The sequence below is a fragment of the Ambystoma mexicanum genome, chromosome 5p (assembly GCF_040938575.1).
Source record: "Ambystoma mexicanum isolate Mex_15411 chromosome 5p, UKY_AmexF1_1, whole genome shotgun sequence".
Lineage (NCBI taxonomy): Eukaryota > Metazoa > Chordata > Amphibia > Caudata > Ambystomatidae > Ambystoma > Ambystoma mexicanum.
The window spans coordinates 1,016,736,974-1,016,762,075 of NC_090930.1; the positions used below are offsets into that span (position 1 = coordinate 1,016,736,974).

The 25,102-nt window shown below is 46.5% G+C and overlaps 1 protein-coding gene across 2 annotated transcripts in view; it reads left to right on the forward strand.

Annotated features, from left to right (window-relative positions):
• BLOC1S5 (biogenesis of lysosomal organelles complex 1 subunit 5) overlaps positions 1–25,102 on the forward strand; it is a 435,506-nt gene that overhangs the window by 179,213 nt on the left and 231,191 nt on the right. For both annotated transcript variants that reach the window (XM_069613491.1, XM_069613490.1), the window contains one exon: positions 20,063–20,121. In XM_069613491.1, the coding sequence (XP_069469592.1) occupies positions 20,063–20,121 (59 nt within the window). The remainder of the gene's footprint in view (positions 1–20,062; positions 20,122–25,102) is intronic.

The window sequence follows — 25,102 nt, forward strand, 5'->3', positions numbered from 1 at the left end:
AAACCCTCAAAAATCCAGTATATTCCCCCTAGGTAGCTATAAGGGTACCCCGAAGGAAAGGTTGCCGGTGTTACAGATACCATGGGTGCCTGGTTCTTTCTGTTACCTTGGCATAGATGTGTATCACACCACAGAAGAGGAACATAAGCACAACACTGTGGTAGCTGTTGAGAAAATCCGGAAATACATGAAGTTTTGGGAGAAGTTGCCCCTAGCCATGATGGGACGGGGGGCAATGCTTAAGATGGTGGTCCTACCTAGGCTTTTACATTATTTTAATAATATCCCACATATGATACCCAAGAAGTTCTTCACTGAATTGAATAGTATATGCAGGGGACTTCCTATGGCATGGTACCCGGAATAGAGTAGCGCTATGGAAGTTGCAGAACTTCTACGAAAAGGGAGGTATCAAGCTGCCCAATTTTGAGGTCTACTATATAGCAAGTCAATTACAATATGTGGCCAATTGGCTCTCCGACGAAGTGACTCCTGAACATAGGTTGTTTGGGCAGGTTTGCACCCCATTTTACTTAAGGGAAATGATATGGTTGCTTGAGACAGATGTGAAGGAGCGCCCTAAAATGATGATGGGGTGGAAAATGTGGCGTCCAGCTTGTCGGATGATGGAGGACCCATTCCCGTGCTCCCTGCAAGTACCGCTGGTCGCATTAGCGGGAGGGGACGAGCAGCTGAGGGTGATTATCAGAACCTACTGGGAATCGGTGGGGCTGGTAACGTTAGGGGACATCTGGCAAGAGGGGACCATTAGAGGTTTCGAAGAACTTGGGGAGGAGGTGGGATTACACACTGGCCAATATGTTACATACCATAGGATGGTTCAGAAAATTCGGAAAACGTGGCCTGAAACAGTGTTGGTGGAGGAACCAGATGCTACTGTGGGGGTAATATATGACATATCGGAAGGGGGGCATGAGATTTCTAGATTGTATGAGATGGTGATGACCAAGGTGGGGAAGGAATTGACACATCTGAGACTTGATTGGGAGGAGGTGGTGGGGGCCCCAATGGGAGATGGGATGTGAGAACGCGCCCTGGGATATCACAAAAAAGTGTCAAACGCTAGACTTAAACAAATACAGCTGTACATAACGCATAGAGCATACATGACCCCTCTGAGGATATCTAAGTTCCGGAACGCTGGGCGACAGGCGTGCCCTAAGTGCGACATGGAAAACGCTAACATGACACACATGTTTTGGTCATGCCCAGTAATCGAAAGTTTCTGGGGCGTAGTGGCACGAAAATTAGCGACAAATGGGGTCACGCTTGTCATAGATACGGCCTGGGCCTGCTTGCTGGGAGGGTTCCCCAGACCACGGAAACTTACACATGTTGAGAAACTTGGCATATGTGCTAGCAAAACGGAGGATCGCCATGGGATGGAAGAAATGCCACAAGCCACGGGTGGAGGTATGGTGGAAGGAGTTACAGAAATGGGCGAAGGCTGAAACGGTAGTATGGCAGGAGGCGAGCAGCATGAGTGGGGAGGAAGAAGTGAGTACCTTGATGGCATGGAAATTATTAATAGCGGAACTGTTCGGATCTATATCGGACCCGACGGAATCCGAAGATGGTGAGACCCGGCCACATGTAGCAGATGCTGAACGCGAAGTACAAATAGGCTCATGATGGAGGGTGGGACTTGGGGAGCAGTGGCAAAATGGAAATACAAATGGTGTCTAATGGAATTGTTGTAAATTACACTGCGTGTTGGATTTGTTTGTATTGTTGTTTGGTTTGAATAAAATTAATAAAATATTTCAACAAAAAAAAAATGAGGCCAATGATTGGACTCCCAGAGACCGGAGGGCGGCATCCACGGGAAACCCTCTGGGGGAAAAAACCCCATCTGTGAGATGCCGTCATGGAGTCCAAGGATTTTTGGTGGAGATGCAGGTAAGACTTCCGATGGTGTTATTTCCACAGTAGCAGCAACGGCAGCAATGGGGAGTAGCTGAATTCCTTCCCGTAATCCACAGCAGCGAGCAGCAACAAGGAAGGGTAAAGGTAGCTTCAAAATTGAACCGCAAGAAGGCAAGCGGAAAGCAGCAAGGCGAGACAGGAGCAAAACCGTGCCGGAGCACCGACGGGGAAGAGCAGGGAGCGCTGCTAGAAGCGCAAGGCAAGGGATGATATAACGGAGGAGAAAAGGTAAGAAAAGAAATAATAAGCGGAGCGAAGCGTAGAAGCAAGCAAGTAGCAGCGCACCTAGCCAAAGCTGCAGAAGGAACTAAATAACTCCTGGTAGATGGCGGTCGCCATCTTCAAAAGAACTAGACTGCTGCGCTGGAGTTGGAAGAACGGAACAAAAGAGGCGCCATCTTGGATTCTTCCGAAAATACGTGGGATGATGCCTCTTTCACTGCAACCATAAGGATCTCCGAGTGGTTCTGACATTAGGCCCTCCCCACGGGGTAGTAGGTCCCGGCTTCCATGGGTGCATACGGTGGAATTTGCTTAAGAGTTTTGGAGCGTGTACTGATGAAGCCGGTTCCCAGGAACGATCAGATGGAGCATAACCTTTCCAATCAATAAGGTATTGTAGAGAACCTCTGTTGTACCTAGAATCACATATCGCAGCAACTTCGTATTCTGGTCCGTCAGAGGTTAATTGCGGCGGAGGATGCGTGTTCTGCCGCCTTTGAAAAGTGTCTACGTCTTTCTTCAGTTGAGACACATGGAATACGTTATGTATCCGATGCCAAGTTTTGGGTAGTCGAATCTTATAGGCCACAGGTCCTACTGCCTTGAGAACTAGAAAAGGCCCAAAATACTGTGATGAGAGTTTAGTGGGGGCCAGATGTTTTGGTAAGTATTTAGAAGAAAGCCACACTTGATCACCAGGTTTAAAATTGGATTCCTGGGAACGTTTTCTGTCTGCTTGTAGCTTTGGCCCTGGTATCATTAAGGGTGGAAATGGCCTTCATATGATTCTCTTGAATTTCTTTTACCAAAGAGTCCACTGAAGGGATTTTTGTAGAGGAAGGAATGTTAGTAGGGAAGACAGAAGGATGGAATCCATAGGAACAGTAGAATGGTGACATTTGAATGGCTGAATGAGATGCGTTATTGTATGCGAATTCTGCATAGGGTAACAGGGTACTCCAATTGTCTTGGGATGCGGACACAAAACAGCAGAGGTATTGTTCCAAGGATTGGTTGAGTCTCTCTGTTTGCCCATTAGATTGGGGATGGTAGCCAGATGTTAGATTCCGCTGTATACCCAAGGAGCGACATAAAAATGTCCAGAAGGCTGAGATGTATTGTGGTCCTCGATCTGACAAAATACTCTTTAGTAATCCGTGCAAACGAAAAATAGTTTGCAGAAAACAGGAAGCCATTTGTGCTGAAGAAGGTAGTTTTGTTTAGGGAATGAAGTGTGCCATCTTTGTCATGGAATCTATTGTCACCATTATGGTAGTGTATTGAGAAGAAGGAGGTAGGTCCGTAATGAAATCCGTGGATATTTTTTCCCAAAGGCTGGGATGGCAATGACAGTTGCATTAGCTTCCCTATGGATCGAGTATGAGGGCTTTTTGATTGGATACAGATGGCACAGGATGCTATGTAATCTTTTATATCTTTGTGCATAAGAAGCCACCGGAAATATCGATGGATTAGCTTGTAAGTGTTTGTCTGTCCGCGATGCCCTACTGTTTTGTGGTCATGACAAAGTCAAAGAATATGTGACCGTAGGCCTTTGGATGGTATGTACAATTTTCCTGAATGATAACAAAGCTCCTTTTCTTGTACCAGTTGATATTGCTGTATCTCTTCGGAGTGACGTTTTTGCTGTTCTTCTTAACCTCTTGGAAGAAGGAGGAGATGTAATAAATGAAAGGCGTCTGAGGTAACATCTTTTCACTCGCAGAAAGAGATCTGTCTTCAGATAGACTACGTGACAACGCATCCGGGATCTGATTGCTAGTTCCTGGGATAAAAGTAATGACCATGTCATAGGAAGAAACAAAATGAGCCCACCTAGCCTGGCGTGAGTTCTGACATTCAAAGTTTTGTAGAGATTTTAGGTTTCGGTGGTCTGTTCTGACTAGAACGGGGTGCCGAGCTCCTAGTAGCAAATGTCTCCATTCTGAACATGCCTTCTTCATGGCCAATAGCTCCTTCCACAGTACGGTATAATTACATTTAGCTGAAGTGAGGGTTTTTGACATATAGGCAACTGGGTGTTCTGTACCACTGGATGATGTCTGTTTAAGTACACCTCCTACAGCTGAAAACGAGGCTTCTGTCTCCAGTATGAAGGGTCTACTTTGGTCTGGCAACCTGAGGATAGGGGCCGTTGAAAAGGCGGTTTTGAGGGTCTCAAAGGCATGTTGTGCTTCAGGGCTCCAACAATATTTCTTCCCTTTTTGCAATAATGTCGTGAAAGGTTTGATTACTGCAGAGAATCTTGGAATTAATTTCTGGTAAAAATTTGAAAATCCCAGAAATCTCTGTATTTCCTTGGTATTATGAGGGGGTTTCCGGTCAAGAATAGCCTTAACCTTTCTGGGATCCATTGCAACTCCTTCGGAGGAAAGGATGAAACCTAAGTAAGGGATACTGGATTGATGGAAAGAACACTTTTCGATCTTGGCAAAAAGATGATTCTTTTGTAATCTTCGCAAAACTTCTGTCACATGTTTAACATGTTCGTGAGGGTCTTTTGAAAAGATGAGTATATCGTCAAGATAGACTATGAGAGAATGTAACAAAAGATCTGAGAATATGTGGTCGACAAAGCGTTGAAATATGGAAGGAGCATTAGCTAGCCCGAAGGGCATTACTCAATACTCGTAATGTCCAAATGGCGTACGAAAGGCGGTTTTCCATTCGTCACCAGGTTTAATTCTGATCAGATGATACGCCCCTCTAAGGTCCAATTTGGTGAATGTAGTGACCCTTCTGACACCTTCCAAAATGTCTTGGATTAATGGAAGAGGGTAGCGGTCTTTGCAAGTGATCTTATTCAGCCCTCTATAGTCAATACATGGTCTTAATTCCTTGCTGTCCTTCTTTGGAATAAAGAACAATGAAGCTCCCGCAGGACTCTTGGATTCAGTAATAAGTCCATGCTTAAGATTGCCTTGAAGGTAGTCTTTCAATGCTTCCTTTTCTGGTTCCGAGAGGGTATACATCCGCCCGAACGGTACTTGTGCCTCAGGAAAAATGTCAATAGAACAATCATCTTGACCATGAGGAGGAAGTTCTTTGAATTCTTTGTCAGAAAATACGTCTTGGAAGTCATGATAACATTCTGGTAATAGATTGAGATTTGATATCACTGATGTGTCAGAAGAAGTACTTTCTTTAGATGGTGAATTGAATAACCCCATAGCTCCTTGTTGAAGGCAGTTGGTCAAGCAATGTTCAGACCCCGAAAACAGAGTTCCTGCAGTCCAATTTATGAAAGTATTATGTTTAACTAGCCAGGGAAGTCCAAGGATGAGAGGATAATGAGCGGCCTTAATCAGGTCAAAAACACTCTTTTCTTGATGGGAATTGATCTTTAGAATGACTTCCTCTTAGTTCTCCTTTATAGGACCAGACAGTAGAGGCGTTCCATCCACTCCTTCAACAGGAACGGCCACCTCCTTGGTTCTCCTGGGAATAGAATGTTGGGTAGCCCATTCTGCATCCATAAATACTCCTGCAGCCCCGCAATCAATAAGTGCCGGGATCCCAGGAAAGCTCTTGTCATGAAGTACTAGAGTTACCGGGAGTACGATCATGTTTTGAGAAGTGGGAAGACATCCAATTGAACTACCGGCGCGATACCCGCTCATGGCCCCTTTCATGGGCGAGTATTAGCGTTTCCCGAGCGTTTTGGAGGAATCAGAGAGCACTTGATGATCATGTGTTTGTCCGAACCGCAGTACATGCAAAGACCTAAGGTCTTGCGTCAAAGCCTTTCTTCCGAGGACAGTGGACCTCTAGTTGCTCCCAATTGCATAGGTTCTCCATCTTCTGATCCTCGAGAAGGTCTTTCAGGACGAATTGGCTGAGAAGCTTGACGATGTCATGACCACTGCTTTCAAGGAGTCAGGACCTACCCAACATCCTTGGAAACAGGCTCATAACATGCCTTATCGGCACAAGCAAGTCCCAATAGGGACCTTTTGGACCTTGTCCTGGCACCGGTGGTGCCAGGCTCATAGTAAGGACCCGTCCCGGCACAGGAAGCGCCGGGCTCACATCAAGTGTAAACGTGCTTGGGTGAACCTACCTGAAGCAGACCATGCTGCTTACTTACCAGCCAGATGATGCTTTACTCTCTTCTAACAGGAACTACTTTTCTTTCTGGGTGGGGCAGGCACCACTCCCTGGATCACTGAGGCTGGAACTCTTCTGGAAGCAGGAACTCTTTTACCTGGGCGCGGCTGCTGTGGAAGAAGACACCTAAGTACTCCTATGGGCTATTTAAACCACACCCGATTGGTACCACATGCTTCGCGTTATTCTGCATCTGCAGCAGGACGCTCACCGTGTCAGCTCCAGCGAATCTTCAGCTCCGGATCCTGTAGTCACGAAAATTACCTGCTGGGAACCAATCTTCAATCTTCAGCAGCTCCTGCAAAACAAAAGGCACAGGTTAGACAAAGGCAAAGTTAGCGCTTCAACTCACCCGATCCATCGGCAGCATCCAAGTCGTTTTTCTTTTCTGCATTCCGCATCCGGCATCGGGCCTGCAAAGACAAAGAACATTGGTTAGTAACGCTCAGTTACAATACTGCTTACCTGTGTAGCGCTTGCTCCAACTTTGTTCGCGCTGCATTCCGGCACCTGTAAAAACAAAAGGGGACACTAAGGTGCATTCTACGGCCCTAAAGCAGTCTTCCTACTTACGTGCCTTCGAATTCACCATCTTCTTGTTACGCTCTCTGCCACGAATCTGGGAGAGCATCATCTTTGGCATCGACAGCATCCTAAAGGCAAAAAACATATACATAAGGAAAAAGACATTTAAAGAGAGCAATCTAAAGAGAACTTTAATACTTACAAGTCACGCTCGTGCAGCAAACGGCGGCATCGCTCTCACCTACCCTCTGCAATCAAGAGGCGGAACTCACATCCAGTGAAGTAACTGGACCCAGCGCCCCTGCACAAGACGCAGGATGGAGAGCTCAGCATTCACTTACTTAAGGTGAGCACAACAATCATCTGAGTACTACGGGGAGAAAGGGAGAGAGGGGCTAGGAACTTCTCCCATCCTTCCAGCCACTAATACCTTGATTTTCCACTTGCAGACACCTCACTCTGCAGGTCAAGCTTTCGGTGAGGAAGGGGCCAAATCCGGGAGCCAAACGAACCCTACGCCTAACGTTGAAGACGTTTGCAGCGCCCAGCCCAAGACCAGCGCCTCCGAGGGAACCAGGTGAGCGTTACAGAACGCGAAGCCTCCCAAACATTTCCCGCCCAGGCGCAATGGAGACTTCAGACACAGACCAATTGGCCCAGTTGCTCGGGGAGTTGAGAGCAGAAGTACACGCAGCACGCCAGGAAACAAATGCCCTAAGGAGAGAGCTAGTGGTTTCTAAGGAGCGAACAGACGACTTGGCTAGACAATTGTTACAAGCCCAAGCGGGACAGACTCCTCTGCCTACCCCTGGTGGAAGCCATGCCCCAACGGCTTCCTCTAATCCGGTGCAAATTAATCTACCAGGAAATGTACCTTTGGCTCCGCCCGAACGCTTTTCAGGTGATCCGAAAAGGTTTGCTGTGTTCATCAATCAGTGTCGTTTGCACTTTCTGTGTAGACCTGCCGCTTTTCCAACAGACCAGGCTAAGGTAGCCTTTGTGCTCTCATATCTTAGTGGCAGCGCCGCAGATTGGTCTATTCCTTTAGTGACTCAGGATAACCCTATCCTTTATAATTTCGAGGACTTCCAAGCTAGTATGGAAAGATTGTTCGCAAGGCATTCTCAGGGACAGGCTCTGGACAATGAACTTCTTTCACTACGACAGGGCAATCAAGATCTTCTGGCCTACATTGCATCATTTAACAGACTAGTGGTTGAAACCGGATGGCCTGAGGATAAGAGAATCACCCTTTTCTATAGAGGCCTTCGTGGAGAACTTAAAGACGTTCTGGCCCAGGTGGTGAATCCACCACAAGACTGTTCCGAATACATTGATCTGGTGGTGCAATTAGATCATAGAATACAAAATCGAAAAGCCGATCGTTCCAGGTTTGAAAATCGAGTTTTTTCAAGACCACAGAGCTCCGTTAAAGGAAATGATACCGTGGAACCCATGCAGATTGGGGTGGTGAAGGGACCTCTAACCCAAAAGGAAAGAGAAAGGAGAAGACAACTACAATTGTGCCTCTATTGCGGGAACTCAGGGCACTTCCTCCAAGATTGCCCAGTGAAACCAAAGAAGAAGACAGTAGGAGCTTCCGATAAGGGTGCCAAAGGTTCTGAGTCGGAAAACGACCTCGCCCGACAAGTGTAGAGGTCCGCTTGCCGAGCGTAAAAACCAGTTCTTTGACCTCGCATTTTACCATGCCCATGGTCCTCGTGAGTCCGGAACAACCCAATCGTATGCATGCCATTAAAGCATACATTGATAGTGGCGCAATCGGCAATTACGTGGACTGTGAATTGGCCGCCAGGATGAATCTGTCTCTTTGTCCTAAGTCGGTGAAAGACGTCATCACCACCGTGGATGGTACGGAAATAGCTTCCGGACCAGTTACTCACACCACCATGGAAGTGACGTTGGTAAGCCAAGACGGACATCAAGAGAAAATCGTGTTTGACGTGATCAAGGCTCCACAGTTTCAAGTTATCCTGGGAATCCCTTGGCTGGAAAAACACAATCCTCAAATTGATTGGCGAGCAAAGACAATCCGGTTTCCAGAATGCGCACCTACCTGCTTCCCACAGCCCCCCACGAAGCTAGCTGCAACTGCTTCTGAGAGTCCTCACCTGCCTCCTGAATACCGGGAATTTCAGGATGTCTTTCGGAAAGATCAAGCTAATTCACTGCCTCCTCACAGATCATACGACTGCCAAATAGACTTGGTTCCAGGATCCACTCCTCCATGCAGTCGAATTTATGCCCTCACAGAACCTGAAAATCTTCACCTAAGGCAGTATTTGGATCAGTACCTGGCTAATGGATTTATCCGTCCCTCGAAGTCCCCAGCCTCTTCAGCTTTGTTCTTCGTGCCAAAAAAAGAGGGAGACCTAAGAACATGCATAGATTACCGTGCCCTGAACCAGATTACGATTAAGAACAGATATCCGTTACCATTGATCCCTGAACTTCTTGACCAGGTTAAAAGTGCCTGTATCTACACAAAGCTGGACCTCAGAGGAGCTTACCATTTAGTACGAATAAAAGAGGGCGATGAATGGAAGACGGCCTTTCGTACTAAATATGGACTGTTCGAGTATCAAGTAATGCCCTTTGGGCTTTGCAACGCTCCGGCAGCCCAACGCTCCGGCAGCCTTTCAGTATTTTATGAATGACGTCCTCAGAGAGCTCATTGATGTATGTGTAGTTGTCTATATTGATGACATTCTGGTCTACTCGTCCTCTGAGGCGGAACATCGAAAACATGTCACCGCAGTACTGGAGCGGCTCCGAAAACACAAACTCTTTGCGAAATTGGAAAAATGCGTTTTTCACGTCACGGAGGTCGAATTTTTGGGATTCATTTTGTCACCAAATGGAGTCCACATGGACTCAAGAAAAGTGGACGCTATCATTAAGTGGCCCTCACCAACGTCAGTGAAAGGAGTTCAAAGCATGTTGGGCTTCGCTAACTTTTATCGAAGATTTATCCCAGATTTTTCTCGAGTTGTCCAACCCATTACAGCCCTCCTCAGAAAGAATAAACGTTTCGAGTGGTCTACAGAGGCTGAACAAGCTTTTCAGGAACTAAAAACAAAATTCACCTCGGCTCCAGTTCTAAAACATCCTCGCCCGGAACTTCCCTATATCGTAGAGACTGATGCTTCCAGTCTCGCAATGGGAGCAGTGCTTTCGCAAAGAGACCCGGAAACAAATCAGTTACACCCAGTGGCATTTTGGTCCCGCAAATTTTCAGCTCCTGAAATCAACTATACCATTACAGATAAGGAACTTTTGGCGATTAAGTCCGCCTTTAAAGCTTGGCGGCATTATCTCTTGGGAGCCCGACACACAGTCACCGTCATCACGGATCATCGTAATTTACAGTACCTTAAATCAGCCAAAGCTCAATCCTCTAGACAACTTCGCTGGGCATTGTTTTTCGCCGAATTCGACTTTGTGATAACTTACCGACCAGGCAACAAGAATGGTAAAGCAGACGCTCTCTCCCGAATTGGAGTAGATGAACTCACGACCAATCCTGAACCCGTACCTATAATTCCGGAACAGAGAATCCTGGGTTTAATAGATGCACAATCCATTGAAGACATTGAAACTAAAGTTAAAGATCTTCTGACTCCAGCAGAAGTGCAAGACTGGCAACTCAAGGGAAATGATTTCACAATGGATAAGAACCTATTATACTTTCGAGGAAGATTATATCTACCATGTACCGATTTACAAAGACAGGTGATCTCTTGTTACCATGACTCCTTAATGGAAGGACATCCCGGCATTACCAAAACGTTGGAAAAGATAAAGAGACATTTTTGGTGGCCATCTTGGAGAAAGGACATTAAGGACTTCATTAATTCTTGTGGCGTATGCGCTCAAAGCAAAAGCCAGAAGGAGAAACCAGCAGGCCTCCTACATCCAATAGACATTCCTCCACATCCATGGCATACTCTCTCCATGGACTTCATCACGGATTTACCACCATGCTCCGGATTTAATACAATCTTAGTGATTGTGGACCTATTCTCGAAAATGGCTCATTTCATCCCATTGAAAGGGTTACCTACAGCTCCAATTTTGGCCCGAGAATTCCTCGAAAACATCGTTCGGTTGCACGGCTTTCCTTCAATTTTAATCTCAGATAGAGGGAGTCAATTTATTTCCCACTTCTGGCGGAGTTGTTGTCGTCTAGCCCAAATTGACATAAGGCTTTCGACCAGCCACCATCCCCAGACTGACGGGCAGACCGAGAGGACCAATCAAACCTTGGAACAGTATCTACGCTGCATGTTACAACAATCAGAGGGCACTTGGAAAGACATTCTCTGGATTGCGGAGTACGCTTATAATAATTCAGTCCACGCCGGAACAGGAAAGACTCCGTTTTTTCTTTCATATGGAATCCACCCTCGCACCTCAAATCTTGACCCACCTCAGACTCTTGGAACACCCGCTGTAGATCATCTGCATTCGACAATCACTCAAGCCTTTAAAGAGGCCACATCTCACCTTAAGCAGGCCAAGGAGCAATATAAAAAGTGTGCGGATCTACATCGAAAGGAAGCTCCTCAATATCTTGTGGGAGATCAGGTCTGGCTATCCACCAAACATTTACCCCTAAAAGGACCGCGTACTTTCAATCCACGATATCTGGGGCCTTACCCAATCACTGCCATAATCAATCCAGTGGCGGTTAAATTGGGCCTACCTGCTCATATGAAAATACATCCAGTTTTCCACGTTTCACTACTGAAACCCATGCAACCTGGAACCCGTTTGACAAAATCTCCAGACTCTATTCTTGTGGACGGAGAACTAGAATTCGAAATACAAGACATATTAGACTCCAAGATTTCCAAATCTAAATTATACTATCTGATTGACTGGAAAGGTTATGGCCCCCAGGAACGATCTTGGGAACCGTCGGAACATGTTCATGCACCCCGTCTGGTTAAGAAGTTTCATCGAACTTTTCCTGATAAACCAAAACCCCCGGAGAGAACAAATTTGGGAGGGGCCTTGAGGGGGGGTGCTGTCATGACCACTGCTTTCAAGGAGTCAGGACCTACCCAACATCCTTGGAAACAGGCTCATAACATGCCTTATCGGCACCAGCAAGTCCCAATAGGGACCTTTTGGACCTTGTCCTGGCACCGGTGGTGCCAGGCTCATAGTAAGGACCCGTCCCGGCACAGGAAGCGCCGGGCTCACATCAAGTGTAAACGTGCTTGGGTGAACCTACCTGAAGCAGACCATGCTGCTTACTTACCAGCCAGATGATGCTTTACTCTCTTCTAACAGGAACTACTTTTCTTTCTGGGTGGGGCAGGCACCACTCCCTGGATCACTGAGGCTGGAACTCTTCTGGAAGCAGGAACTCTTTTACCTGGGCGCGGCTGCTGTGGAAGAAGACACCTAAGTACTCCTATGGGCTATTTAAACCACACCCGATTGGTACCACATGCTTCGCGTTATTCTGCATCTGCAGCAGGACGCTCACCGTGTCAGCTCCAGCGAATCTTCAGCTCCGGATCCTGTAGTCACGAAAATTACCTGCTGGGAACCAATCTTCAATCTTCAGCAGCTCCTGCAAAACAAAAGGCACAGGTTAGACAAAGGCAAAGTTAGCGCTTCAACTCACCCGATCCATCGGCAGCATCCAAGTCGTTTTTCTTTTCTGCATTCCGCATCCGGCATCGGGCCTGCAAAGACAAAGAACATTGGTTAGTAACGCTCAGTTACAATACTGCTTACCTGTGTAGCGCTTGCTCCAACTTTGTTCGCGCTGCATTCCGGCACCTGTAAAAACAAAAGGGGACACTAAGGTGCATTCTACGGCCCTAAAGCAGTCTTCCTACTTACGTGCCTTCGAATTCACCATCTTCTTGTTACGCTCTCTGCCACGAATCTGGGAGAGCATCATCTTTGGCATCGACAGCATCCTAAAGGCAAAAAACATACACATAAGGAAAAAGACATTTAAAGAGAGCAATCTAAAGAGAACTTTAATACTTACAAGTCACGCTCGTGCAGCAAACGGCGGCATCGCTCTCACCTACCCTCTGCAATCAAGAGGCGGAACTCACATCCAGTGAAGTAACTGGACCCAGCGCCCCTGCACAAGACGCAGGATGGAGAGCTCAGCATTCACTTACTTAAGGTGAGCACAACAATCATCTGAGTACTACGGGGAGAAAGGGAGAGAGGGGCTAGGAACTTCTCCCATCCTTCCAGCCACTAATACCTTGATTTTCCACTTGCAGACACCTCACTCTGCAGGTCAAGCTTTCGGTGAGGAAGGGGCCAAATCCGGGAGCCAAACGAACCCTACGCCTAACGTTGAAGACGTTTGCAGCGCCCAGCCCAAGACCAGCGCCTCCGAGGGAACCAGGTGAGCGTTACAGACGACTTCGAGATTTGCGTTTCTCGTTATTTCTCTCCTGTACACGGTAATCCATCTGGAGTACAAGTGAAATCATTTCTGCGAGGTTAGGGGGTCGTGGTACCCGGGAAATTTCATCCTTAAGTTCATCACACAGGTTTCTCCGAAATATGGTAATTAAGGCATCGTCAGACCATGCAGTTTCTGCTGCTAATTGTTTGAATTGCGTAATGAAGGAGAGAATCTCAGTGTTGCCTTGGCATAGGTCCAGTAACTGCTCTTGAGCCGTGACCACCAATTCTCGTCTTCCAAACATTGCTTGTACACTATTTGTGAATCCAGCAACTGAATCCATCAACTGGTTGTTTGTGGTGACCAGGGGCGTAGCCCATGCCAGAGCATTACCAGACATGTTTGATATCATATAACTAACCTTTGCTCTTCTGTAGGAAAAAATGTAGGTTTGAGAGAAAACTGCACGGTGCAGGAGTCCAGGTATTCCTTAAATTTATTGGGATTACCATCGTATTTGCCCATAGGTAATGCCCCAGGGGGTATTTCAGAGCGTGAGGTAACCAATTGTCGCAACAGTTGGTTTTCATTCTTTAGAGTCTGCATCTCTGTATTCAAGGTTTGGACTGCCGATATCAGCTGTTGTACTTGTTGATCCATCTTCTTATGGGCGTCGCTATCGGTAACAATACTAGATAGTTTGAAGTACTCACGGAACTTCTGACGATATAAATTTGCTTCTTTTGAAGAAAATGGTATGCCTCCCTCGAGTATCTATTGAGGCCAAAGCTTGGACTCAGAGACCGGAGGGCGGCATCCACGGGAAACCCTCTGGGGGGAAAAAACCTGTCTGTGAGATGCCGTCACGGAGTCCAAGGATTTTGGGTGGAGATGCAGGTAAGACTTCCGATGGTGTTGGTTCCACAGTAGCAGCAACGGCAGCAATGGAGAGTAGCCGAATTCCTTCCCGTAATCCACAGCAGCGAGCAGCAACAAGGAAGGGGAAAGGTAGCTTCAAATTTGAACCGCAAGAAGGCAAGCGGAAAGCAGCAAGGCGAGACAGGAGCAAAACGGTACTGGAGCATCGAAGGGGAAGAGCAGGGAGCGCTGCGAGAAGTGCAAGGCAAGGGATGATATAACAGCGTAGCGTAGAAGCAAGCAAGTAGCAAGTAGCGACTCACCTACCCGAAGCTGCAGAAGGAACTAAATAGCTCCGGGTAGATGGCGGTCGCCATCTTGAAAAGAACTAGACCGTTGCGCTGGAGTTGGAAGAACGGAACAAACGAGGCGCCATCTTGGATTCTTCCGAGAATACGTGGGATGATGCCTCTTCCACTGCAACCATAAGGATCTCCTAGTGGTTCTGACAGAAAGGAAGAGGAGAAAAAGGAAGTAACAAAACAACCAAGAGGAGAGTGAGAAGGGCCAAGTTACACTGTAGTGAATCATCAAAGGTTAGAGAAAGACAGACTGAGGACAAGAAAGGAGGGACAAGAATGAAGGAGGCAAGAGGTGAGAGGGTTGGCCTGAAGCAGAGTACATATGGAAGTTTCTGGCTTTGGAAAGGTGGACTTGCCGAGAAGGCCTCTGCCAACCCTCTAAATTAAGCCCAACCCCAATAACCCCAAGCCCAGTGCAATCTTGCGAAGATTTTCAGAGTTCAGCTTCTGACCCACGTTCGGACAATGCAAGGCCTATCTGTGGTAGTACCTAAGGCTTCTAAACAAGAAGCAGATGAGCAACATCTGACAGACATCTCAGCTAAGCAAGAAGTGCTGTACCAAAATCCCTACGTATTGCTAGGAACTCTGTTTCTTGCCGTGATGGTGGAGGCCTAGGGACAGCGGGAAGGACTTGGGTCCAAGGTCCTTAAGCGAGATGTATTTGTTTCATTCTATTTCATTCTCACCCACGTACCTCTGTCGAACCTAATTCCTCAGTTTTCTGTTGTAAAAATGATTCTTTGAACGTAGGGATGAAATGCCCTACCTCCGACACTGTGATACCTGCAAATTACATAAATATAGATATCTGTAGTGGTCGCTCACTGCATTTGATTATTCCGCTAGCTTACCTGTATTTTCAGGGCATACTACTTCATATTTGCGAGCTACTTGAACTATGGGTTTCTGTGCATGCAGGCCGTGGGTTCATGCACATTAACCTCCCCAGACCAGCAGCAGAACATGTTGAGACACACTTGAAAATAAAAGACCAGTGACCAAATGTGCAATCTGGTTACACTGGCATAGCTTTACTTTTTTCAGGATACTCATGCATGTAACCCTGATATGAGTGTTGTGTTCATCAAAGGAACAGAATGACTTTAGAGGCCAACAGAATTAAGCTATTATCCCTCATCCCTTTTGTTTGGGGATGGGCAAGGCCGGTAATGGCCCGCCAGCCTGAGTCAAAAGTAGGCCACATCATAGCAATGGCCTCCGATAAGGCTGGGAGTCTATTGCTTCCCCTGTCCACCCTGAATGTTGGAATGATGGCTAATAGCGCCTCGTAGTTCCTGCTGGAGTGCTGATAGTTTTTCCCACAGAAATTGTGACCTCGCTTTTGCACATGCACAATTTCCCTCGGGAGAGGGGAAAACCTACAAATAAAGGTGGCCATAATGGGAAATAGTGAATTAGTAAAAGAGCCAATTCCTTTCACTATTTCCATTGCAGCCAAGACACCAATGGTTTTGGCCAGCGAAGAGGCAGTCCGGGTGCTGTAGCCAGGTAAGTGGGGTGGGGATTGGTGCAAGTGGAGGGGCATTGAGTAGAACACTGATGGGGGGGGGCTGCTGGATGGCGCAGAGGCATCAAGGGGTGGGGAACAAGAAGGAGGCTAACAAAAAGCATGGTGGATGTGGGGGAGACTAATGGAGAATAGGGAGAACACATGAGGCTACCATAGGATAACTCCTTTGTTCCCGGCAAGCTGATTGGCCAGCATTTCTTCCCGTTTTCTAATGTTCTATTCTCTTAAAACCACAATGTGGTACCGCCTGAAGAAATTCTATTATGTTGCCTGTAAGGGTGCAGAAGTACGAGTCTGACACAGAGGTGGCATAATGGTTGGCACAGACTTTTATTCAGAAGAATAAAGGAAAAAGAAAAGACTATCTTACCCTACTTTCTATGAAGTGTTGCCCTACCTCAGCAAAAATACTAAAGACTTAGACAGGATGTCCGTAAAGTGTCCACAGCACTGTGTCTAAACCTATTTCTGTTCCTTACACTTTAAATCTAACTAAAAAAAGCAGGATGACTCATTACTCCAGAAGGAGGCCCCTCTCATTCTGGATGTAAACTCCAAAGCACAGTTATTGTGAAAGAATGTGTAGTTAACTGCTCACTGTTTGAATGTTCAGACCAACTTAAAGATAACACAGTTCCTCACTCTCTTGGGAGGAATATCTTCCTTGGTCCTTGCTTCCACTTTCAACCAAAACACAGGTCTTCAAACCTTCTGGAGGAATCCTCTTCCCCTGTCTGTGAAACAAAAATGAACCTTTCCAGTCTTTTATCAGGCCTGGTTCACTAACCTTCCAGACCTAACCGTAGCCTTTCCCAATGGTGTATCAAGTCAGGTTCACTAACCTGCCGGATTTGATTCCATAGCTTTTGAGTTCCCAGATGTTTGCTCTTTCACTGAATTCCTGTTTTATCTTTTTATGTCTTCTATGGGTCTCCCCTAACTGCTTCTGTGCTCCAGACCACTGGTTATATGTATCTGTGCATTGATGTGGTTTTTCCCCTTATATACATTATTGCTGGCCTTGTGCCTGTTTGCATTTGGGTCCCAGACCTTGTACACTGGCAGGGCTTCCCTGCTTTCATATGTGTCCCAAACCCTGGTTGTCTGCCTCTGCGGGATCCCTGTTCCTCCTTTACCTAGTGTCCACTTGGACAGAACTGGTATACTCTCCTGCCAGATACCATCCCACATAGGTTTATGCTCAATGTATGTGTTGGCATGTATGATTCTTCTGCTATTCCCTTGTGTTCTTTGGGATGTCTTTATTGGGTTTACAAAGTTCGTATCAAGTTGTACAGTACCTCTTTTATCCCCTTGTGCTCATCGGGATAGATTTACGTGGTTTGCAAAGTTTGTATCAAATTGAGTGATTCCTTTTGTATCCCCATGTGCTCTGTGGGATCTATTCACAAGGTTGTTCAGTGTATTCAGCTCCCTCAGTGCCCCAGCAACCGGTCCAGCCCTTTTCCCACCTTTGAAAAGTCTCAGAGCTGTCTCTGGTCTCTTTGAGAGGTGGAGCGGAGCTTCTCTGCTACTGCTGCGCTTGTTCTCTTCTTTGCGGCTCCAAAGGGCCAGACTGTCCTGCTGCTCGCGTCTTTGTTCTCGGTTGTTTTTCGCCAGTCAGTATGCCCTACTCTCTGCCACCGTCTAGGTCCACCTTGCTGTGACCTCTCAGATAGCTACGCCTCTGGGCATCCCAGTTACCAGCCTTTGGGTCTCATGCCACGGAACACGTGTCTTGTTTCTTGCTCCTCCAGGGCTGGTTCAACAGACCATTGAGTCCTTCTTCCCTTTTTATGATTGGGGCTGCCTCTTGACAACTGTACTGCGTGTGTCGGTTGCACTGTGGGATTTTGCCTCCTTGTTCCCTTTACTTCGTCTCAGTATTGTCTGAGTCTCTCTACTCTACTATAACATACAGAGGTATGGGGGAACAGAGGGGCCTGAGTGGGGGGATAAGGAGAGTGGGGGTACCAAAGGGGTTAGTGAATACTGCATTCTCCCAGGGCCATCGTCACTGTTCCCATGAAGTATTTCCCTCCCAATGAGATCCATCTGCTGAGTACCACCCCCAGAGGGACTATTGGGTAGCAGCATCACCTCCCTAGCCTCATAGAAGCAGTGGCAATACCCTGGGATTCGTCACATGCCAAAGAGTAATTCTACTGTTGTGTCATGGGGTGTCATTAGCAACATACAATGTACGGACTTAATGCACTACCACCAATTATTTGCTTTCAGTATTCACACTGTGTGCAGGCTAAATGTATTTATGAATCAACTTTTACTTAACGATATGGTAGAGGAAGGTTTATTTTATTTTATTTTTTCCCTGGTCTATTTGAGGTTCTGTATTACGGCGAGTAATAGAAGAGAAAAAATGACAAAACAAAGCCAGGAAGGGGGTGGAGGGTCCCTTTTTGATAAGGCGGTCACATATGTTGCTATTGAAAAATTGTACCTTACTTAAATTTCCAATGAGTGTCACCTCACTTCAGTTTGCATAACATTTGTCAAACTAATTTTGCAGTGGTATTAACCGCCTGGGTTGTACTGGTTTCCTGAAGCTTCCTGCCAGGAAAGATTAGTGTTCATTTTACTCTCTTGGTGCCTGTGAGTTCTAGTGTGAACCACATACCCTTCATTACTTTTGATCTAATGTTATGTATGCAAGAGCCGTGTTGAAAGGAACATGTTCCTTTTACATATAGGAAGACCAATCAAATTCAGACCGTTTTCATTGATGAAGACAACTGTTTTTTTTGTGCTGAATTAATGCCACTGAAGTGGTTGCATGTTGCCTTATCCCTTCTTGTAGTAGTGTGAGGATACAAGTCCCCCAGATCTTGGAAAAGACCATTACAATTGCAAGACGTGGTTGGAAAATACAATGCAGGCCACATGCAATTATTTTTCTGAGGATTATTTTAGCTCTGGTTATGTTTTTCGGAAGCCACAAAGATGCACTTTCCTCTTATTTACCAATGGGACTTGCTCAGCATCTGTACTTCTCTAATTTGGATTATATTCAGGAGGTTTGTTTTATGCATGTCGGGTTGAGAGTTAAAGTCTGGATAACTGTGTGGAGGTCTTGGAATTAGGATATTTAATGAATTTAGATTAGCACAACGGGCAGCAGCATAGTTGGGTCTAGTGCTTTGGGGCATCAGTAGGCAGATGTGGACCTTGAGGGCACTGTACCTTGCTGAGACACAGCTGGTGAATTATTTTGATTGGTGGGGTGTATATATTTACCACAAATATGTACGAGTGACTGAGCATAGCGAGGGAGCCTGAACCAACAAAGGGGATTTCGGGGAGCCCCCCCCCACAACATTCTTTGCATAATGGGTTACAATGGTGCATTATACAGCACACTTTTTGTTAAAAATTGGCTCAAAAGCCAGACAGTTTACAGTCACTTCTGTAGGGCAACTCATTAAAAAATCCAAAATACCATATTGTAAGTTATTTCGATGTTAAACCACGATTTCCTTGGAGTAGCAATATTATAACACTGACCACGGAATATTAACACTGAAGTGTATGGCGTTGTATAGAGGGGCTGGGGCCTTATTTTGGGTGAGAACCTCCCTGAAACCATCAATCATTGTTGCTGCAGTATTGAAACTCATTCAGAAACAGCATGTAGAGGATGTGGATTGGTTAAAAAAACGACATGACTGAGTATTTGGGGGGGGAAGTCCTTCACTTGAAAGAAAACTACTATAAAGTAAACTTAGCATTCTGTGTATATCCATAATTGTAACGTCCCCACATCTGTTAGCGATAATAACTTTGCAAGCAGTGTATTTCTATTCCGAGGTGCTGAGAAGTTTGCTTTTCAGCACTATTAAAGCCACCCGTTGAGCAGTTTGCTACCGGTGTCGACCGAGGCGGCCTAAATCGCTTCCTTTGGGTACTGGCCAAGGGCTTTTTTGCTGTGGGAATTGACTGGTGGTGGGCTAAGCACACGTATTAGAATGATGGCTTCCCGTGGTGTTGGTGTACCCTTTCCATTGAAAACATGAAAAACCCAGACAGCTGATTAAACATCTGCCATGTTTCTTTCAGTGAAAGTGGCCAATCGGACGTTGGGCAGACTCCAGCAACGACAGCATCAACCACCAACGGTAAGGCTGTGCAATACATTATGCAACCTTCTCCTAATTGGTTCCAAGTCATAACTGTATTCGCCTTTCGCCCTGGGAGGTGCTTCAGCTGAGCCACTCCTGGACGTGTTCAAGTGAAGAAAAAGCTCGCATTCAAATAAATAAACAAATACTGGAAGTCGAAGACTGCCAAAGATTTCTCTGTCCTTCTATTGGAGAGCCTCTCGAGTATTCTGTAATCTTTTTATTTTCATCTATTTTCTCCTAGAGTCCTTTCCTCCACTCCCTGTGGCCAGATTGGTGTTTTATAAAAGCAATTGGCACTTTGCGCCGTTTTGTTCTCAGACGTGAGAAGCACAAAAAAACATACTTAGAATTATCTTTCTGCTCAGCTGTTGACTGCCAGTGTCGTCGTCAAGTTAGTCATCTATTCGCAAAACTTTGGGCATGGAAGTATTTTCACTTCTAAAATAATTGACCGACTTCCAAAATATTAGCGATGGAATTGTAGCACTTCCTTTCCCAAAAAGGGAAGTGTACATCTGGCCGTTGGAATTATAATGTGAAACCCATAGTTTGTTTTGTTTTCTGTTCCCCGTTCCTTGCGCAAAAGTGCCTACTTTTTCGACATGATGCATTGCCATGAATTGCAGGGTTAAAAGCGGAGGGCGACCTACCGCACTGCACGGCGTGGGGAACCTGAAACTACGCTTCCTGGGTATGGGTTTTACTAGGTGCGCCTGGCAGGCTTTGCTGCACACCTTCATCCTACGGGGACGGCTTCTTGAATGCTAGCAAGCAGTCAGGGAACATCAGTAGAAGAACTCTTCTTAAAGTGAGTCTGCTTTTGCACAGCTGTCTTGGCAAGCCCTCGAGGTGTAATATACCTGTATGCGTGCGTCCTGTGGTATGTGTTTACGTGCCTGTGTCCCTTTCGTCTACCTGGGTGGATCATTAATTAGTTTGCAACTTGGGTCTAGAGAATGTGTACGTGTGTGTTTCTCCAGCATACTTGCGTCTTTTGGCATGTGACTTCATCTAGTTTTGCAAGATTGCATCACTCTTAATGGCCTTGTGTAGCGATCTGTCACCGAAATAGGGCGTGGGTGTGGTGGTTTAATGACCAAATGCTGACAGTGTAAGTCAAAGGACACACTGAGCTCTTTTTGGGCCCACCTTGATTCTCTGGTCTGTACATGCGCACTTTACACCGCACCTCGGTGGTATTTTCAAATTTGCGACACTAAAGCCTGAATCCTTTTTTCAAATATGTAATATTAATTAAGTCAGCAAGTAATTAAAATATTGGTTCTCCTTACATTACCTAATGTACGCTCCATTGAGCATAGCTTTTGTACATGCCACAACTTGCCATCTTGTACCAAATTACCATTGAAGAACAGTTTGAGGAGTACCAGGAGGCTAAGGTGAAGTCACCTGCTTCATGAAGTGACTCCTGAAGGTGGTATTTATTTATTGTTCACTTGTAAGGCGCTTATACAGCAAGTGCATACTGTCTCAAAGTGTCCACAGGGCAAGGGAGGGAACAAAGTAGTGATACATATTGAATACACAACAGAGGAGTGGAAAGGAAAATAATTAACTTACTATGGCTTCAGTTCTAGAAGGTTCATATGCTGAGCACTGTACTGTTGGGAGCAACGTTTGTGCCTGTAGGATCTGAAATGTGTCTTCCCATCCAAACGTTGAAGAAAGTTCAGTTGATCTGACAACCATGCATTCACTTCCTTAATGGATTGGTGAATTGCAGTTCTGGCTGACTGGAAGTCTGAAGACTGATTTTCAATTTTCTGACTAGAGAAGCTGCAGTTGGCAAATGTAAGTCCGACTAGAGGAACTGCTAAAATACATAACAACTCATGACTACAGAGTGCTGAAACCATCATGCCGTTGTTGAGGTATGTGATGGGAAATAACCTGTTGCCTTACTATCCCAAGGCTGTCCTCCATCCGGAAAACATGCGCTAGGCTTGTATCCCAGACACAAGCAGTAATGAACAAACTCTGACAAGGCGTCAGGATTTCTTCACATTGACTGAGAGGCCATGATTGAAATGGAGATCCATTGATAACTGTATAGCCGACAAAGCATGTGTGGGGCGGTTTCTCATGCACCAACCAGTGTTCAAAAATAGATCAAGATTGTGACAGAGCCATTCCCTCTCGATGACCCTAAAAAGGTTGTTTTGTTTTCTGTCCTCAGAAACAGCTGCTGCACTCAATTCACATGCTGTTTCTGCTAAACATGAAGTTCAGACATGTGTTTGTGCATACACAAGGACCTTTTAGCTATTTGCAAATGAGTGTTTATTTCATGTTGAATGACAAAATGATATTTTCATTTATATATCTTGTGACAAATCCTTAGATGTCGTCTCTTCTCTCCTAGTGGGGGGACCCTTTCCATGGGGTCATGGTGATGCAGCCACAGTTCAATAGTCCCCTTGGGGGTGGTGCATTGTGGGAAGACCACATGAGGAGGGGAACCCCTTATGAGACTGGGGTGACTTCTCAAGGAGAACCCACCCCTTCACCACCTCTCCCACCCTCTCACCCTGTGAAGGGTAACATAGTCCCACATACCACAATAAATCTGTGTATGGGAGACCATTGGACTTATACTGAGATGAGGAAGAGTACGGACTACCCATGTGAAGGCCATTACAAACTGGGACAAGGAAGAGCATCTGAAAATCAGTAGAGAACAACCACAATGATACTGGGGCGAAGAAGAAGCATGGAGTGCTGAAGTGCACCACAGAGAACCAACAGGAGCAGACTAGTCATTATGGATGTTCTGCAAGTATAAAGATGGAAGAAGGACTCGCAAGTCTGTTGAGCTCTCCCTGTAACAACCTCAAAGGCAAATATTGGAGAAAGAGGAAGAAGGCAGACCGGACGCAGAGAGGGAAGTAGACTGGTGCGAAACAGCTCCGGTGTGGACAGACCACTCGGGAAGCTGAGAGGAAGAAGCTCAAGGCACCCCTGAGGTCCACCCATAGAAGACTTTGCACTGCAGAGCCGCTGCAAACCAGAAATAGACACCTACACGTGGGGTAGCTGCATGGCAGATCGCTGGCGTCCCAAAAACCCCAGGACCACGGCAAAACATGAGAAAAGGTACACAGGGGGGAATGGGAGGCACTGGGGGCCGCAAGCAGGTTGTTACTCTCACCTGGCTCCCACGGGGGCGTCGATCTGAACTGGCCAGCTGTTGTTTCCACCAGTGAGACGCGTAGTGCTGAGATGATGGACTGGACTGGCCCACCCAGCTCCGTTTGTTTGACTCGTAGGAATATCCTTCTGTAATGGAGAAAGGGAATTAACCACCTGTGGAGTTCGAGCGCTAACCCCACTTTCCCCTCTCCCCTAGTTTTTCCCACAGGTCACTTTTGGATTCCCTCTATGCTCTCACCTGATGGTTTGGAAAGATGAGCTCTCCATCCTGCTTCGAGCGCAGGGGCGCGTAGATGACCAGTTTCTTCACTGGCGTGGAGGAGTTGGGGAGTTCCAGAACGGTATTGACTCAAAGAATGCCGGCGAGACGCCGTAAGTCTGTAGTTCGTAAGAGTTCAAAACACGTCTGACCTTCACTCTGTCCAATTCCTTTTAGATTGCTGTATTGCCCGTATGAAGAGTTCCACGTGGCAACCGGTAAGATGCAGGCAAGAGTTTATATTATCCAGCTCAGTTCGATAAAATGGTGTCAATGTATAACATTTGGCTTTTCCTCCATTCAGGCTCTGATGTGGTATATGAGGTCTTGGGGATTGATGCCTCCAGCGGTAAAACCAGTTAAGTCTATTGGGAAAAAATCGTTTTCCCCTTATTGCGCCTTGCTGTTCTGTTGTTTCCCCATAGGGGCCGGGGCACGGCGGAGATGCAGCGGAGGCTGCGCCGACCCGAAATGAGGTAAGTACCCCCTGTGGTAAATCAGGTAAGTCTTGGGGGTAGCTTGTACAGTCTTACAGTATCCCCTTGGCTCACCTTGCTGTTTTTGTCTCCTTAGGTGTCGGAGAGCGGCCGCGAGATGGAGAAGAGCGTGATGCAATGCTGAAGTGCTGTAAGGCAGGTGAGTACAGCGCGGCGCTGCAGGATGCGAAGTAAGGCGTTTTTAAAGACTTCTTCTCCAGCTCTGTGACGTGATGGATCAGGATTCAGGTAAGGATTAAAGGTAAAACTCCTGTTCTGACCTTTCCTCCTTCTTTCTTCTTGTTTCCAGGAGCTCTGGACTCGAGGCGGGCGTGGCTGCAGACTGGAAGCTGCTGCAGGCACGGTGAGCGTTACGCTGCTGGATGCAGAATAACGCGAAGCGTGTGCTGTTGTCCGGGCGTGGTTTAAATAGCTTTGGAAGTAGTCCCAGGAAAGTATTCTTCCACAGCCCCACCCGAGTAAAAAGTAGTCCCTTAGGTAAAATAGTCCCTCCTAAGCCTCATTTGGCTTGTGGCTTCTTGCAGCATGGTCTGCATCAGGTAAGTTTGCAGCATGGTCTGCATCAGGTAGGTTTTCTACTATGAGCCTGGCACCCATGGCGCCAGGACTGACTCTATTCTTATGAGCCTGGCGCCATAGGCACCAGGACTGCACCCAAACAGCCCATAGCTGGGGTTTTTGGGCTTGCTCCAAATGGCATGATGCCTGCTTCTGGAGTTGCTGGGCCTGGTCTGGTTTCCCGGGGGCAGGCATCATGACACAGGTGGGGTAGAAACAAGAAGAAAGAAAAGTCCAAAAGTAAGGGTCTGGGACACTGATGTAAGCAAGAGAACGTTTGAAGAGTGGAGAAGCATCCTCCTTGCACCTCATAGTCCCAGTCCCTGGCAGAAGAGTACACAAGGTCGACTGTGCTTAGAAGATAGAAAGGGTGAGTCTGGGACCTACACCTACAGAAGCAACCCAGTATGTTTTTGGTGCACTTCCTACTGCCTGGTAGGTAAGTAAACCCAGCTGAACTGTGTCTAGAGCGCTGAGAAGTAAGAGAAGC